Source organism: Peromyscus maniculatus, chromosome 3 (genome assembly GCF_049852395.1).
Source record: "Peromyscus maniculatus bairdii isolate BWxNUB_F1_BW_parent chromosome 3, HU_Pman_BW_mat_3.1, whole genome shotgun sequence".
Lineage (NCBI taxonomy): Eukaryota > Metazoa > Chordata > Mammalia > Rodentia > Cricetidae > Peromyscus > Peromyscus maniculatus.
In genome coordinates, this window is record NC_134854.1 from 51,344,905 (window position 1) to 51,364,115 (window position 19,211).

Consider the following 19,211-nt stretch of genomic DNA (forward strand, 5'->3'; position numbering starts at 1 on the left):
GCCTGTCGCTGCCGTTCTGCTGTCGTCTCCACCGTGCTCCTGTCTGGGTCTGTTACCAGCTCAGTCCACACAACTAAAATAGGCAGGAAAGGCCAGAGACGCTTTTTGTTGGACCTAATGTTACCTCCCCAGAGCCAGAGCGGCAGCTCAGGGAATGCTTCAGGTTACTGATGGAGCAAGCCTAGGTAGCTTGCTTATGTAGCTTCAGAAAGACAGACTTTCCTTTTACCACAATCAAAGCTATCAAGAATTGTTTTAAACTAATAACAACACCCTTGTATTATAAGACCAACTGTAAATCAGCCTCCCCCACTTTTGTTAAGATTGGGTCTCATCTTAGGCTGTCCTTGGACCTGTTATATAGCTGAGGCTGGCCTTAACCTCCTAATCCTCCTGCCTATATCTCCCAAGGGTTGGGATTACAGGCATGCATAACAATGTCCATTTTGTTTTCACATTTTGACTATTAGGAATATTGCTGTTAGAAACATTCACATATACTTTTTATGTGTTCTGTTACATATTCCTGTACAATGTGTTTTCTATTAATAAACCATTCTAAGGCATCGTACATAAACAACCATTATTTTCCGTTGTAAAGCATACTATTGTGGACTACACTAATGTTGGCTGAGTTCAAATCATGCATCTTTGACCAGTTGGTGGTTCTAGATAGCTAGCTATTCTAGAATAGCTTTAAATGGCACAACATAATGCTAGTAGGCTAGCTGAGGCATGTTCTTAGAGCTGAGCAGGTCAGAGGTGAAAGAACAAGCAAAGTTCAGTTGTGCAAGATAGCAAGAAGTAGTTCATATTTGCATTTCAAACCTTTGCTTGGGTCATGTTTGCTAATACCATGTTGCAAGATATCACAAGAACAATCAAGTTACTTGAAGGAGCCCAGGGTCAGAGTAGAAAGAAGACTTGCAAAGTTGCAGACTAAAAGGTGTGCCTATTAGGAAGCCATTAATTGGGGGCATTAATGCAATCAGTCTGTCACACACAAACCATTCTTTTCTCTATCCTAATGCTTTTGTATTTTTCTTCCTCTGTTTTACTGGTTTTCTCTTTCATGTGTACATTCTGAGATTGCTCCTCTTCCTTCAGATTAATAGCCACCCATCTGTGTCCTGGTCCCAGCTCACCTTTTGTTTTGTTTTTTAATCACAGTCTGAGATATGCTATGTTTGTTTAATGCTTGACTTTATGCAGCTAGATTGTGTATTCATGAGGTCAAGGACTAAAACCAAGATAATTATTGAATTGTTGGGAGGCATTGTTAGTAGTTGAATGAGCTAATAGAGACAAGTATATAAACAGTGCTAGGTATAAGATAAGCTGTGTATAAAGTTAATATATTCTTAGTACCTACTTGTTATTAGAGTGAGTATACAGAGCAAATTGAATGGATAACTGGAGAGATTTTTTTTTTTTTTTTTTTTTAAATTTTTCGAGACAGGGTTTCTCTGTGTAGCTTTGCACCTTTCCTGGAACTCACTCTGTAGCCCAGGTTGGCTTCCAACTCACAGAGGTCTACCTGCCTCTGCCTGCCAAGTGCTGCAATTAAAGGCATGCGCCACCACTGCCCAGCGAGATTTTTAATATTAGAATTACAAAATCTAAAAACAAATTTTTGGAAGATGAAAAGCCATATATAGTAAATGAGCCAGATACTGCTTTCTTTAAATTTCATTTATTTTATGTATATGAGTAATTTGCCTGCATGAATGTATGTGCACTATATATGTGCCTGTGGATGGTTATGAACCACCATGTGGGTGCTGGGAACTGAACCTAGGACCTCTGCAAGAACAGCAAGTGCTCTTAATCACTAAGCCATCTTTCCGGCCCCAAGGTACTATTTTTCAGTATTATATAATAACATCATATCTGTAAAATATTCACATACCATGAAATGATCCCTCTAAAATATTATTTCACAATTTATCAAAAATGCATTAAATCCCTAAGCATACATTTTTACTCTTCATCTCTTAAGCCTCTTCTTCTCATCCCCCATTTGTTGGAGATTGTTGAATCTTAAAGTTACCATTCCTTGTTCTGTTATTTTGTTTGTTTGTTGTGAATTTTTTGATTTGTTGGGTTTTCAGTTTCTTTTGAGCATTGCTTTTAGAACTTGTGAGTAAAAGACTAAGTTGATTATAGTAGAACTCTTTGCAGTTCTGTAAATCTGGCCTCTTTTCTAAATGGAAGTCTTACTGTGGACTCTGCCAAGTGAGTGCTAAGTATTCATTAACTAGCATTCTTCTAGGGTGCAAGGATTATAGCAGGTCATGACTAGAGTCACCCCAGTTACAAATGTAAGGATGTCCTTAGTATCTTTTTTAACTTTACATTTATTTATTGTGTATGTGATGATGTGGGCAGTGGCACAAGCATGCTATGGTTAGTATGTGGAGGTCAAAGGACCATTTGCAGGATTTAGTTCTCTCTTTCCACCATAATAGTACTGGGGATTGAATTCAGGCTTGGTAGAAAGTGTCCTCACCCGTTGTGCCATTTCACAGGCTCTTTTTAAAAAACAATTTGTTTTATTATTTGTGTGTGTAAGTAGTACATGTGTATAAGCACAGGTGCACATGTGCCATGGTACTTGAGCGTCAAGGTCAGAGGACAACTCTCAGAAGTGGTTTCTCTTCTTGCATTGTATGATCCAGAGAGTGAGGGTTTAGAGGTCCTTGCAGAGGAATAGTTCAATTGAGGCAAAAAGGAAATCCAGTTCAACACAACTTAGTTAGCCAGTGTTGGGTCAAACTCTTGAAGTCTGACTCCAAACAGTTTATTTTTGACATTTTTAAACATAGTACAACATTGGGAAAAAATTTCTGGTGACAATTATCACAATAAAGTTTAGGGCATGACTACATTGAAACTCTTTTACAAAGTACATGTCTTTTGCAAAGTACCTGTGACCTCTTTCATAAGAATGGGTTCTATTGACTGAGAAACAATGTTCAGGAGTCTGGGGAGAGTCTAGTCTGGGAGATTCGGGTGAGACCTGGCCCTACAGGAGTAAAGATCACCAGGTTATTATTAACTACATCCATTTCCAGCTTTCCAAGCAGAAACAGGTATAACTCCCTTCTGTTGGAGAGAGAAGCCTGTGTGTTTATTTAACATTCCTGCTTTCTCTCATGCTGTCTGTGAGCACATGTGATATCACTCACTGAGCTATATCATTGGTCCTGCCTTGGTTTTTGAGACAAGGTCTCTCACTATGATCTGGGGCTCTGCAATTATCCTGGGCTGATTGACCAGCAAGACTCAAGGGTCTGCCTGTCTTAAAATTTCTTGGAACTGTCTATGTCCATCAAACCATTGAAATTTGTAGATTGTTGAAATTAGCAATGTTACAAAAAAAATTATGAGTTGGCGAACAATGAGATAGCTCAGTGGGTAAGGCACCTGCCTTCAAGACTGATGACCTGACTTTGACCCCCAAAACCTGCATGTTGGAAGGAGAGAATTGACTTCCCAGTGTCCTATGTATGTGCATGTGTGCACACACAACCCACATGAATCAACGTAATTAAATATTTTTAGATCATTAATTGAATGTTTATAAAACTATTAAGAGGAAATAAAAATACATGTACTGAATACATGTACATCCTGTACCAAAATAACTTAAGAAGGATGATTTTCTTTGGCTTACAGTTTTTAAAAGAAAATAGGCTCCATCTTTGGTGTGGTGAAGTGGCTACAAGAAGACAAGGCATCAGGAGCATGAGGTAGCCAGTCACATTGCATCTGTAGGAAGCAAAGAGATAAATGAATGCTGGTGTTCAGTTTGCTTCCTCCTTTTTATTCAGTCCGGGACCTCAGTTCATGGAATGACAGCCCATATTCAGAGTAGGTTTTTCTTTCTTCATTAAACTTCTTTGGAAATGTCCCCATAGACTCTCCTAGAGGTGTGTCTCCTAGGTGATTCTGAAATCCCAGTTTCAGTGAGCCCTTGTACTCTGACCTTTCGTTTGTTCTCATCTTCGAACAATTCAACTTGCACATGGCTACCACTGTAAGGCAGCTGGTTTCGGCTAAACTTTTCCAGGCATTATTTGATGGTGCACAATATATTCTTTCATAAAAAGAAATAATAAAAATCAGTCAAGTTCACACTAAAGATTAACCATCACACTAACAAACCCTAAAAAGCATTTTCTTTCAGGTAGACAGCCCCAAATTTGGGGGAAGATGAAAATAGATTTTCATGATTTATTCTGTGTATATATGTACATATATATGTATAGAATTTTAAATGTAGGTTCCATAGTATAGAAAATGTGTTATGTATATATGTACATATATATGTATAGAATTTTAAATGTAGGTTCCATAGTATAGAAAATGTGTTATTTGTATTTCTGGGTTTACCTAATATAGTAATTGCCAGTTTTGACTGTTGATTCTGACTCTGCAGGTATTATTTGAATCTCTTATAGGTGGGGATTATTACTAGTATAGGAAAAAAGGTTAAGATAGTTATTAATAATCATAAAACTCTAAACTCTAAAACTTAGAATACTGATCGTTACTACATTCTATTTTTCTACATTAAAATATTTCTAATTTGTGTGCTAAGTGATCTTTATTTAAATTCCTTTATTTATTTTTTAGGTGTGGAATATCAAGCAAATGATTAAGCTAACACAAGAACATATAGAGGCCCTATTGGACAAATTTGGTGGGGAGCATAATCCACCATCAATATACTTGGAGGTAAGTTTTTTAGTATCTCTTTATAGTAATTTTGAGGGAAAATTTATAAAAATGTTTTATAGTAGTAGTTTGGTTATTTAAAGAGTAGAATTAGAAACATATTGGAAGAATTAGCTTTACCTGTTTTTATTACTTAGTCTTGTTTTTTTCACTTGTTACAATCTACATGGGTTAGTTTTATTTGGGAAATGTCAAAACTGAGAGGGATGTCCCCTATAAACTTAAATATTGCCTGAATTTAAAAAAAAGAGCTGGGTAGTGGTGGCGCACGTCTTTAATCCCAGCACTCGGGAGGCAGAGGCAGGCGGATCTCTGTGAGTTCGAGGCCAGCCTGGGCTACAGAGTGAGATCCAGGCAAAGGCGCAAAGCTACACAGAGAAACCTTGTATCAAAAAACCAAAAAAAAGAAGAAGAAGGAGAAGGAGAAGGAGAAGGAGAAGGAGAAGGAGAAGGAGAAGGAGAAGGAGAAGGAGAAGGAGAAGAAGAAGAAGAAGAAGAAGAAGAAAAGAAGAAGAAGAAAAGAAAAAAGAATTGTTAAAAAGAGGAAGAGAAATCACACTATTTTGGTAGTCAGCAAAATGAGTTACCATACTGGAACGTGGAATGGTTTTGTAAAATATCTTTTCCAAAATAAGTTTCCCATAGTTGGTTTCTGCCTTCTCATAGATACAATTTATAATATTGGGATGGCCCAACATTGTTCAGTCTTAATGCTTAATAACGATGCCTTGGGACTTGTGTCCACCTTCAGTTATAAATCTGTGGTTACTATTGTTGATAGTCATGTGAGACAGTAGGTACTATATAATCAAGCCTTGTTCTTAGTTTCCTTCTGAAAGTCAGTCCATCTCCTCAGCAAGCAAGCTGTTGTGGAATCTACAGCCAACACTGCTTGGCACACTTCCCATTGTCTTTCTCCATAAACCCTTCCTTGCTCAGTTATAATCACACACAAAGGTGATCCTAAATTATAAAAGACCAGAGCCATGGTGGCACATGCCTTTTAGAAGGCAGAATTTAGAAGGCAGAGGCAGATGGATCTCTGTGAATTTGAGGCCAACCTAGGCTATATAGCGACTTCCAGGACAGCCAAGGCTACACTGGGAGACTCTGCAACAAAAGATCAGGTTAACATTTGGCTTCAAAACCCAGAGATTTTTAAAGCATGGTTTGAATGACTTCTAACTAAATTTTCTAATTTAGCAACCTAATTATTTTTTTTTTTTTTTTTTTTGGTTTTTCGAGACAGGGTTTCTCTGTGTAGCTTTGCGCCTTTCCTGGAACTCACTTGGTAGCCCAGGCTGGCCTCGAACTCACAGAGATCCACCTGGCTCTGCCTCCCGAGTGCTGGGATTAAAGGCGTGCGCCACCAACGCCCGGCAACCTAATTATTTTTTAAAGGACAAATTAAGTCTTCATTATTTGGGGAGAAAGTTAAATTTGTGTTTATAAAACAAATCTTGGAACTTTGGAAACACCGACTAAACTGTTCTCTTTGACTTCTTTATATGACTTACTCCAGATCACACTGTTGCTTGTGGTATCAATGCCAGGACTAGAATTCCTGTCCCCAGATACTATTAGTGTACTTTCACTTGTATAATATAGTATAGGAGGCCAAGCAAGAAAGTCAGAAGGAGGTATATAACCTTAGTGAAACTGGTTGTTCTGTTTACCAAACTTAAAAGCATAAGTAGCAGTTTGTCTCCTTCTGTTTATTGGGAACTTTCCCACGTTTGAAACAATGAACATGTCTATTTACAGTTGTGATGGATTGCTTTAGCCACACAATACTTCTCAAACATTTGAATACTTGAAAATTGATTAGTAAAAAGCAAAAACATTTATGCTTACTCTTATTCTGTGCCCTGTGCTATGTTAAATCCTTTAAATACTTAATTTCCATTTTATAGGTGAAACCAAGAGGTTAAGTAACTTATCTCAAGTGATACTATTGATAAGGGGAAGCAGGCAGATATCTAACAACTCATAAGTCTGTGATAATGATCACTGCTTTATTCTGCTCTTTTGCTATCCTGTTGTGTCTCTGCTCTTACTCCATCACCAGACAGCTCTTATTTAAGCTAAACATTTCTAATTTTCTTAACCATTCTTTGTGATATAATTGTTGACCTTTTATTAGATGTATTTGATTGGTTTCCTTTTAGAATTAGGCATACAAACTTGAATTGTATATTCAAGATACATGTAACATCAGAGTAAAATTTGATGGGTTATTTTATTAGTATATGACAAAGAAGTAGATTCTTATTCTCATGAACTAGTACTACACAATACAGCTACATTGAGTATTTGTGAAATATTTTAGGAAAAATGAGAATAGTATTACATGTAATAATTTAAAAATTGAGTTTATCATTACAAAATAGCATATTTCCTGACATAAATTAAGTGTTCTACAAATAGGGATATTCAGTAAATACCTGCTAATATTTGTACTGTTTGTGGTGATAAAACAAAACAAAACAAAACATGTGTAAGAGGCAAAAATCTGTCTCTTCAAATAGCTTGTGCTTCATTGTGGGGTGGGAAGTGTGGACAGTGACATACAAAGACCTTAGAATATATACTTATTACCACTTGCTACACGTGAAGAAGACTGACAGGAGATTGGTGCTTAGCTGTAGAAACCTGACACTCAGATACTGAGATTTGAAGGCCATAAGTCAAAAGCCAGTTCTCCTGATGACCCACTGAGGTGCACCATTCTTCATGTTTTCAGTTTCACTCCCTAAGAGTCCTTGTTTTTTGGGTGTGTTGTTTTGTTTCGTTTAGAATAAAACATACATTGAATTTACCACTTTAAAAAATATTTTTTTTCAGCCAGGCAGTGGTGGCGCACGCCTTTAATCCCAGCACTCGGGAGGCAGAGCCAGGTGGATCTCTGTGAGTTTGAGGCCAGCCTGGGCTACCAAGTGAGTTCCAGGAAAGGCGCAAAGCTACACAGAGAAACCCTGTCTCGAAAAACCAAAAAAAAAAAAATTTTTTTTTCATGATGTTAGCAGATTCAGCACAGCCAGGACTGTTACACAGAGAAACTCCATCTCAAAACAAACAAACAAAGGGCTGTAGAGATGGCTCAGAGGTTAAAAGCACTGGTTGCTCTTCCAGAGTTCCTGAGTTCAATTCCCAGCAACCACATGGTGGCTCACAACCATCTGTAATGAGATCTGATGCCCTCTTCTGGCCTGCAGGCATATATGTAGGCAGAACCCTGTATACATAATAAATAAATCTAAAAACAAACAAACAAAACAAAACAAGTATTATCTTGTTTTGTAACCATCACCACAATCCATCTCCAGCACCTTTCATCACCTATCTTTTTTATTTTACATATTAACTACCAAATCTGCATTTTCTTCTCCCCATAGTCTGTAGTAACAATGATTTTACTCCTGTGTCTGTGAATTTGACTGTTATAATGGAATCATACAGCGTTTGTCCTTTTGTGACTGGCATATTTTACTTAGCATGTTTTCAAGGACTATACATGTTGTAACATGGATAGTACATGTGTAAAAATTTCCTTCCTTGCCAGGGGAAATACTTGTGGTAGAATGCTTGCCTGATTTCTGGATGATTGGATTACTTTCACCTTTACTCATTATGGAAAATGCTGAGATGAGCATGGGGGAAAGATAATTGAGTTCTTGCTTTCAATTCTTAAAACAAATTTTAAGATTATTTTTATTTACCGAACACATTGCACACTCCACAGTGCATGTCTGGAGGTCAGTAAGCAACTTGGGGGAGTTAATTTTCAGGTCATCAGGCTTAGTGGCTTTAAAATCTCTGTTATTTGAAGCTGATGGTAACCTGATCATTTGTACTGTAGGTTTATTTTGTGTACAACTAACTAGTGATTAGAGCTGAGCCAGAATTTATAGGAAAGGGCAGGGAAGGTGTGGTGAGCAGTGTGGTCCTTAGGCTTGACTGGCCCTCATGTCTTTGAGTTTATACCCAGAAATAGAATTGCAGGATCATAAAGTGATTCTATTTAATTATTTAAAGGAACTCTCATACTTTTTATTGGTTTGTTTGTTTGTTTGTTTGTTTGTTTGTTTGTTTTGAGATGGGGTTTCTCTGTCTTAACAGTCCAGGCTGTGCTGGAACTCACTTTATAGACCAGGCTGGTCTTGAACTCACAGAGATCCACCTGCCTCTCCCTCCCAAGTACTGGAATTAAATGCATGCGCCACCACTGCCTGGCTCTCATACTATTTTATATCATGCCTATACCACTTTACTTTCTTACCATCAATAAATGCACAAGGATTGTACTTTCTCAACATCCTCACCAACACTGAATATTTTGTATTTTAGCTTTGATAATAACCATTGTAATGAATATAAAATGTTATTCTCTTGTGGTTTTGCTTTGCATTTCCCTAATGATTATGATGTTAAGATCTTTTTACAGTTTATTGGTTATGGTGGATGTCTTCTTTGGAGAAATGTTTTTGTAAACCCATTGTCTAATTTATAATTGGATTGTTTGGGTTTTAGTTTCTGAGTTGCAGTTCTTTTTTAAAAATTAATTAATTTGCTTATTTATTCATTCATTCATGTCTGTGGACCAGAAGACAATTTTCAAAAATTGTTCTCTCCTTCCAACTGTGTTGGTCCTAGGGATCAAACTTAGATTGTTAGCTTTGGTAGCAAGTATCTTTATTCACTGAACCATCTTGCCAGCCCTCTTTTTATATTCTTTTTTTATGCCTAAGAATATCGGTGACATTCTCCTTCAGACTACTGCAGGTCAGTCCCTGGCCAAATAGGCTTATGGCCATATCATAATGCAAAATTCATTTAACCCAACTTCAAGTCCAAAGTCTCTTCTGAGACTCTAGGTCATCTCTTAATTGTAACCCCTTATAAAATCAAAAAGCAAATGACATATTTCCAATATATAAGGCACAGAATTTATATTACCATTCCACAAGGGTAGAATGGAAGCATGGTGAAAAAATATAGGACCAAAGCAAAACCAAACCCCAAGAGTATAAAATTCTGTAGCTCCTATGTCTGATGTCTGGGACTTGAGTTTCAAAGGATTTCAATGGCTCGACCCCACCAGATTTCTGCCTGTAACCTACATTTCTCTCTCTCTCTCTCTCTCTCTCTCTCTCTCTCTCTCTCTCTCTCTCTCTCTCTCTCTCTCTCTCTCTCTCTCACTCACTCACTGATTCTGCTCCCTGTTATGCAACTCTTTTTGGCAAATATCTCACATCTCTGATATCTCTAACATCTTGTGATCTCCAGTGCAACTCAGGTTTCACTTTCATAGCTTCACACAATTTGAAATGTATCTTGCTTGTTGATCTATGGTTCACCTGTCAACCACCATAATCCTAAAGAAAGAAAAAAAATGTGTTTGCCCTTGAAAAATTCTTTCCAGGATTTCTTCTACTTCTCTAATTTTCCTATATATTTTCAATTAATGAATTTGAATATCTTCTCTGTGGAAGAGATAGTGTTAAATGCTTTAAAAATTATTTTATGATTCTTTGTTTTATATGTGTGTATGTGTGCACACCCAAATGTCTGTGCATGAATATGTACCATGTTGTACATGGAGGTCAGAAGACAATTTTCAGGAGTTATTTCTCACTTTCCATCATGTGGGTCCCAAGGATTGAACTCAGGCTTGGTGGCATGTGCTTTTAACTGCTGAGCCATCTAGCTCTAGCTCTAGCTAGCATCTAGCTAGCTCTAGACGCTTTTCTACTTGTTTCTGTACCTGATATATGGAGTCCAGAGTTGACAAGATAACTGCTTCATGGCAGCTAGGAAGCGAAGAGAAAAACAAGAAGGAGCTAGAAATTTAGAAGGAGCTCTTCAAAGGCAGACCTAGTCTTAATACTCACTAGACAGAGGCAAGCTGTGAGTTCCACATCAGCCAATACTGAAGTACTACATATTGAAACCCTATCTTAAAAAAGAAATGTTCCTAATAGTCTTATTACCTTATACTAGGTCTTGCCTCTTACAGGTTCTACCACTATAATAAAAAGGGCACTGCCTTTAACATGTGGCCTTTGGGGGTCATTTTAGATCCAAACCAAAACAGTCAATCAACATAGCATTCTTAAAATGTGTGGCAATCTTTTTCATCTTGAGATGTCAAACTGTAAACACTGAAGACACGTTTCATCAATTTCTACAATGAGAAGAGTACCAGAATGTAGGTCGGTTCATTGTATATATCTGTGGACAGTTAGTAAATTTTCATTAGATAATATGAGATTAAATTCAGTAAGAATAATTTTAATAATGGGCATGGTATTGCACACCTCTAATCCCAGGTACCTGGGAGGCTGAGGCAAGCAAATTCAAAGCTAGTCCAGGTAAGTTAGCAACTCTGTTTCAAAATCAGAAAATTAAGATCAAGGATTGAGAATAGTTAAGTGGTAGACTATTTGCTTAGAATGCCTGGCACCCTGGTTTCAATTATCAGTACAGAAAAGGGGGGGAGGGGTAAACTTAACGACTTGGATGCAGTAGATCTCTGTCAAGTATTGAAGCCATAACCATAAGCTCTAAAACATTTCCATTATTTCTCAAAAGAAGTTCTTTATCCATTAGCATCTGTTCCCTTCAGTCCTTGAAATGACTGATCTTTTTGTCTCTGTAGATTTGCCTATATTGTAGACATTTTGTAAGTGGCCTTTTGTGTCTGGATGCTTTTGCTTAATATAATGTTTTCACAGTTTAACCTTGCTGTGGCATGGATTAGTACTTCATTTCCTTTTTTGACCAAATAATTACCATGTGGCCTTTTTTTTTTTTTTTTTTTTTGTTTTTTTGGTTTTTTGGTTTTTTTCGAGTCAGGGTTTCTCTGTGTAGCTTTGCGCCTTTCCTGGAACTCACTTGGTAGCCCGGGCTGGCCTCGAACTCACAGAGATCCGCCTGGCTCTGCCTCCCGAGTGCTGGGATTAAAGGCGTGCGCCACCACCGCCCGGCTCATGTGGACTTTTTTTAACCTGTCCAACAACTGATAAATATTCAGCTGTTCAACTTACTGGATGTTAGTTATTCTACCATGGACATTCACACCATAGATTTTCTGTGAGTTGTTTTGTTTTAATTCTCTTGGTTGTATGTCTAGGAATAGAATTACTAGGTCTTGTGATAATTCCTACAATTTGAAGAACTGCCAGATAATTTTCCAAAGCCTTGACACTATTTTACATCCCCATTGGTAATGGTTGTGAGTTCAGTTTCTTTGCATCCTTATCAGCACTTGTTATATCTCATGACCTTTTCATTGTAACCATTCTAGTAGGTGTGGATTAGTATCTCAGTTTGGTTTGGTTTGCAATTCACTAGTCAGAAATGGTTTTGAGCATCTTTTCATGTACTAGCTATTTGTGTATCTTCTTCTAAGAAATGTCTATTCAGATCCTTTACTCTATTTTGTGGTTTTTTTTTTTTTGTTGTTGTTGGTTTTTTTTTGAGACAGGATCTCTCTTAGCCCTGGCCATCCTGGAACTCATTATGTAGACCAGTCTGGCCTGGAACTCAGAGATTCACCTGCCTCTGCTTCTTGAGTGCTGGGATTAAAGGTGCCACCACACCTAACAACCACTCCTTTTTTTTTTCTTCATTTTATTTACTTATATTTTATGTATCAGTGCTCTGCATGTATACCTCTGTGCCAGAAGAGGGCATCAGATCCTATTATAGATGGTTGTGAGCCACCATATGGTTACTGATTATTGAACTCAGGACCTCTGGAAGAGCAGCCAGAGATTTTAACCACTGAGCCATCTCTCCAGTCCCTTTTTTTTTTTTTTTAACATTTTTTAACATAGTTTTTTATTGATTTTTTTTTTTTTTTTTTTGTGGCAGGGGGAATTTCACATCATGCACCCCAGTCCCACACATTTACCAGTCCCTCCCTATGTGCCCCTCACCCCCGTAGCGTCCCTCCCAAAGAAAAAATTTAAATATTAATTAAAAACAAAACAAACAAAAAAACCACTTCACTCCTCCATCTTTCCTGCCTCCTCTTCATTTGTCTTGGGGACATTGGGAGCCACAGTGTGTCACGCAGTTTACTCTTGTCCACTCAGCTTTACTTGCAAATGTTCATTTCAGTGAGGGGTTGGTCTGGTTCAAGGCCTCTGGCATCTGGTACACCATCAATACTGGATCCACAAAAGAAACTCTTCTTGGATATCCTGCTATTACCCCAAGTCATGGAGATACTGTGGCTATGGTTTCATGGGACCAGTCCCTTCAAGCACTCCAGCAGGTCATAGATGGAGTAGATGTTGATATGCCAACTCAAAGCCCTGGATGTGGGTCTGGGTGGGAGGTAGCTGGTTTGGTCAGTCTAGACTGCTGGAACCATTCCCTTCAGGCAAGGGGTGGGGCCAGCTGTTCTACTGCAGTAGCCATTGAGGGCCATCGAAGGACAGGGCCTACTCAGCATGGCCCTTGGATTTCAACACACATGGTTCATATGACCCCCTGTGGTAACATGGTCTACAGAGATCAACACAGACTCCAGCTACAGCAGGACCACAGACCTAGACATGGCCCTTGGCAGCAGCTTGGACCCGGATGTCACCATGGCCCCAGTGGCAGAACCGGCCACCCAGATCAATATGGCCCTGGTGGCAGCATGGTCCTCAGACAACAACATGGTCTCAGGTGGCTGACTAGACCCCAGGTATTCATACAGCCCTTGGTAGTAACAGGAGCCATAGACATCAACTCAGACTGTGACTGGTGTAGGGCCATGGGCCCAGACATAGCCCTCAGCAGCTGCTCGGGCCATTCAGATCGGCATGGCCATGGGTGGCAGCCCAGGTCTTGGACATTCATGTGGGCTTCAGTGGCAGCACAAGCCACAGACATCAACACAGACCCCAGTGCAGTAGGACCATGGGACCCAGACATATCTGCAGCAGCAGCTTGGACCCAGATGTTACCATGACCTCAGGTGGTGGCTCAGACTCCAGCATGTGCACAGCCTTTGATGGTAACAGGAGCCTTGGACAGCAACACAGACCTTGGCTGCAGTAGGGCCATGGACCCAGTCATGGCTCTTGGCTGCAGCTCAGGCTCAGATGTCACCATGGCCCTGGATGCAGCACAGGTCACTCAGATCAGCCTGGCCCCGGTAGCAACATGGGCTCTTGGACACCAACATAGACTCAGGTGTCTGTTCAGACCCCAGGCATATGTTCAGTCTTCAGTGGTAACTGAAGCCATGGACATCAACACAGACCCTAACTGCTGTAGGGCCATGGACCTAGACATGGCCTTTGGAAGTAGCTCAGACCCAGATGTCATCATGGCTCCAGGTGACAGCACAGGCCACTTAGCTCAGCATGGTCCCAGAAGTAGCAAGAGCCTCAGACACCAATGTTGCCACAGATGGCAGCCGAGATCCCAGGCATCCATGTGGCTTTTGGTGGCAACATGGGCCATAGACATCAACACAGACCCCAGCTGCAATAGGACCATGGACCCAGACATGGTCCTTAGCAGCAGCCTGGCCCCTAGTGGCAGAATAGGCCACCCAGATCAATATGACACAGCTGCAGCATGGCTCTTAGGCACCAATATGGCCTCAAGTGGCGGGCCAGACCCCCGGCATTTGCCCAGCCTTCGGTGGTAACAGGAGCAACAGCCGTAACTCAGACCCTGGCTGCAATAGGGCCATGGATCCAGACATGGCCCTCAGCTGCAGCTCAGGCTAGGATGTCACCATGGCACCAGGTGGCAGAGCAGGCCACTCAGATCACAATGGCCCCTGCAGTAGCACAGCCCTTGGACACTAATATGGCCACAGGTGGTTGCCCAGACCCCAGGCATCCATATGGCCTTAAGTGACAAGGGCCACGGATGTGAACACAGATGCCTGCTGGGATAGGACCACAGATACAGACGTGGCCCTTGACAACAGCCTGAGCCCAGATGTCACCATGGCCCAGGGTGGCAAGTAGGCCATCCACATCAGCCTGTTCCTCATTTCCTTAACTTCTTCAGTTCCACCTCTTTCTACAGTACATGAACGAGTTTACTTCTCTTTCTCTCCCATTTCTCCACCATATATTTGCTCTTCATAGTGGTGCCTACCTGCCTGGTGCTGCAAGGATGTCTTCAGCCAGCCCAGGCCATGAGGACCCGGACAAGCCTGTGTCCCTCTTTTGATTTTTGACTTTGAGACAGCATCTCGCCTAAGTTGCATAGGCTGGCTCTGAGCTCTTTCTGTAGCCTAGTGCTCATTTGGTAGCTTTGATCTTGAGAATAAATTTAAACATATTATTTTCAAAATGAATTAAATGTTAGGAGATTTTAGGATTCAAGGGAAAATAGAAAAAGAATAAATATTATAAAGAGTGTGATTTTTTTTTTTTTAATGTTCAAATGGTAGTTTTAAGAACCAGACAATTTTTAAGGGTCTTTTTGTGTGTGTGTGTGACTAGGTAATAGAATTAATTGGTGGCCTGGTTTTATTATTTCCTCCAGCAATGGACAGTAGTATGAGCCCCTATTATTATCTTTATTATTATTATTAATTATATTTTATATTATTCCTTAGAAGCCAGTTTGTTTTCTTTCTTTTTTTTTTAATTTTAATTTCTACGAAGCTTTATTATCAATCTACCATACAGAGACAAAGCCCAATACCCTTCCCCCAACAAGCAAGCTGAATAACATTTAACAAAAAGAGCCACTTTCTTACTAATACTGGAAAAAAAAGCAAAAAAAAAAAAAAATGAATGTGAAAGAAAAAAAACAAAACCCAAAACCACCAAATCACAACACTTGGAAGCCTGGCAACTGGGAGGTAAAAGCTACAAGTCCCAGGCCAGAGACAAAACATCTACAATATAAAGTAAGAACCCCCAAAATGGCTGTGGTGGAGACAGAGGGATTAATGAGGCCAAACCATGACACACTGTCAAAGATACCCAGAAGAGAGTTTGAGTTTCTCCAATGCTTTCAAAGTTTCAGGGAGCCCCAGGCTTTCGTACCAAGTTTTGTACTAGCAGAACAGGAGGCTGATGCGAGGCCCAGTCTGTCTTGAGTACAGCATTTTCAGCCTGGGCGCAAGCGCAAATCCTCTCCTGTGAAAAGGGCAGCCGTTGAAATAAAAGCTCCATGGGCACACTTGGCTCTCTGGTTCTAGCTTGCTGTCACATGACTTGTACACACTGTGCCAGTTTGTTTTCTAATAAGAGATGGGGTAGATCTTGATGGGATGGAAATTGAGGAACTGGGAGTGGTTGAATCATAAATTTTACAAAAAATGGAATTTAGCAAATTTATCAAAAAAAGAACAAGAATTAGCTAATCAAACATGCAATTGATGGTGGTGTTGGAATAATAATCCATAACACACAGGAAAGAATACAGTAAAGGCCCAAGTCTAGGAATGTGTGAAAGGTATTAATGTTGACCTGAACCTATCATGTGCTAGTAAGGTGTACAGTCAAGGTGGAAGATTGTTCATTCAAGGGTGTGAACATTCCAGATTGTGATCCTGGCATCAATTCAATCTCTGTAAATTATGTAGTATGAGTGTCTCAGGGTCTTGAAGACAAAACGGAAATAAATGCCTTTAGAGACAAGATACAGATATTTCTAACGAAAGATATTAGAAGAGTAATCAGATTTGACAGTTAGGATTACTGTAACTGTGATGAAATACCATGACCAAAGCAACTTTGAAAGGAAAGGGTTTATTTGCCTTACATATTCCTAGTCACAGTCCATTGAGGGAAGCCGAGGCAGGAACTCAGACAGGAAAGAACCTGGAGGCAGGAGCTGATCCAGAGACCAAAAAGGAGTGCTGCTTAATGGCTTGCTCCTCGTGGCTTGCCCAACCTGCTTCCTTTTTTGAATTTTTTTTCCTTTTACTGAAAATAGATTGTTGGTCATATAATATATCCTGATTATGATTCCCCCACCCTCCGATCCTCCTAGATCTTCCCCACTTCTCCCATCTAGATCCATCCCCTTCCTATTTCTCAAAGGAAACAATCTTCTAAAGGAATAATAATAAGATAAAATAAGCACTAACAAATCGGAATAGGACAAAACAAACAAGATCTTGTCCCGTGCCCATCTCTCCAGTCTTGTTTCCCTGTGTACTTATTACTCATTTAAATTTTACAGATATGTATCAACCTCTTGCTGTTTCCTACATATGACATAACATTCAGCTATGCTTTTTCCCTCCAATATCTTTTTGTTGTTGTTAGTTTTTGTTGTTGTTTTACTTTTTGAGACAGGTTCTTCTGTGTAGCCCTAGTTGTCCTGAAACTCTGTAGACCAGGCTGGCCTTGAACTTAGAGATCTGCTTGCCTCTGCCTCTCAACTGCTGAGATTAAAGACGTGCTGCCACCACCCAGCTTTCCCCAGTATCTTAAAGATATATTACCTTCTTACTTGGTTATAAAATTCTTCTGTTCACTCTTCCTATTTCTTCCATCCTTATAAGTGTCTTCCTAAGCCCTGCCTCATTTCACATTCTTACCTTATAGCAGAAATGCTATTTCTTATGAATAATACACAAATAAAAATACATCCATCTGTTTCTTTATAGCACAGTAATCTTTTTAAAATGTTTACTTAGTGTATTGTGTTATGATGTGCTCATGTGGCAAGTCCATGCACATGCATGTGGGGGTTAGAAGAAAACTGTCAGGAGTTGATTCTTTCCTTCCATTGTGGGTTCTAGGGAGCAAACTCAACTCAAGTCTTGAAGCTTACTCAGCTAGCACTTTTACCTGCTGAGCCATCTTCTAGCCTAGTAAACTTGTTGAGAAATGGAAAATACCATATTAAAATCTTTAATTCTCCCTTGTAGAGTTTCATAAATGTTTGTTGTACTACATCTATTTAAGATGGTAGGGAACAATAGTAGATTATGGGCTAAAGGGATTTCCACTGTCTGAAAGAACTGAACATTTCTATTCCAATTATTTATATCTCTTTACTTTCAGTATCATGCTGTTCTTAGAATTTGGTAATTTATATGGTAGGTCACTTGACTCTTTAGCCCTTGTCAAATGGAATATATATGAGGATATACTGTTAGTGGCCCAGAGTTTCCTATAGTTTCAGGGTATCAAATCAATTTTTACTTGCTAAGCAGCATTTGATGGGGATGGAGGTAATTAGGAATCTATAATGAGAAGTGGTTCTTTAAAAGAATAAACTATTTTAACTGATAACTATAGCTATTTCAGAAAGGAGATAGTAGCTACAAATCATCTAAGTCCCACCAAGGTTCGTTGTTGACACTGAGATCAGTGTGAATTTGCTCTCTGGTACTGTGTAACTCATTCCTGAATTTTAGCATAGCTCTAATAACCACTTCCTTTCCATTCTCATTCTCATTCTCATTCTCATTTTCTCTCTCTCTCTCTCTCTCTCTCTCTCTCTCTCTGCCCATTCTCACATACATGCACATATGTTACCACTTTACATTCAGAGTCACACAAATGGAATCATCTATTTCAAATAAGTATAGCAATGATTGTTTGTTGCCAAAGTCTATGAAACTTGATATGCCTGCAACTTTTCTGGAAAATAGAATTATATAAAGGAAGAAACACCTATCCTTGATGCAGTGTAATACTTTATACATATTTTGTCTTATGCTAAACTTGTGGTTTGGAAAAAAATTACTCTTTTACCAGAAAATTGGGGAATATTGTTTTTTAAATTAACATTCATGGAGCATGTAGATACATGTAGATCAAGTTTCCCAACATAATAAAGTAATGTCCTATAACATATTTTTCCATTGAATAGTGAGAGTATTGGTAGTATTTTCAGTATTTACTTTGTAATTTGTAGCTTAAACCCTGTTTTAGATTATAAAGAAGTTATAATCAAAGACTGAAGTCATATGTCTTTTGTGACTGTCAAAGCAAACTCTAGGTTCTATGTGACTCTCCTTTATTTTATAGGCCTATGAAGAGTACACCAGCAAGCTAGATGCCCTCCAGCAAAGAGAGCAACAGCTGTTGGAGTCCCTGGGGAATGGAACTGAGTTTTCTGTTTCTAGCTCTGCGTCAATGGACACGGTTACATCCTCCTCTTCTTCTAGCCTTTCAGTGCTACCTTCATCTCTTTCAGTTTTTCAAACTCCCACAGATGGATCACGAAACAACCCCAAGTCACCACAGAAACCTATTGTTAGAGTCTTCCTGCCCAACAAACAGAGGACAGTGGTGAGTCGATATTTACTGTAGTCAGTTTGCTGTTTCTTGTGTTGGACATTATTATCACTGAATATTCAGAGCCATGCAAATGGAACCATCCATTTCAAACGAGGAGAGAAAAGACATGATTGTTTTGTGTCAAAGTCTATATAGTTACCAGATTTCTTTCTTTTAAAATTTTATTTACTTATTTGTTTTTGGTTGGTTGGTTGGTTGGTTTTTTGTTGTTATTGTTGGTTTTTTTTTTGTTGT

General features: G+C 39.2%; 1 protein-coding gene across 10 annotated transcripts in view; it reads left to right on the forward strand.

Annotated features, from left to right (window-relative positions):
• Nucleotides 1-19,211, forward strand: part of Braf (B-Raf proto-oncogene, serine/threonine kinase) — a 137,919-nt gene that overhangs the window by 39,521 nt on the left and 79,187 nt on the right. For 9 of the 10 annotated variants that reach the window (XM_042273090.2, XM_076566487.1, XM_076566486.1 and 6 more), the window contains exons 2-3: nucleotides 4,639-4,740; nucleotides 18,705-18,968. In XM_042273090.2, the coding sequence (XP_042129024.2) occupies nucleotides 4,639-4,740; nucleotides 18,705-18,968 (366 nt within the window). Of the gene's footprint in view, nucleotides 1-3,683; nucleotides 3,874-4,638; nucleotides 4,741-18,704; nucleotides 18,969-19,211 lie in introns of those variants that run through there. The other variant, XM_042273095.2, reaches the window with a different exon arrangement.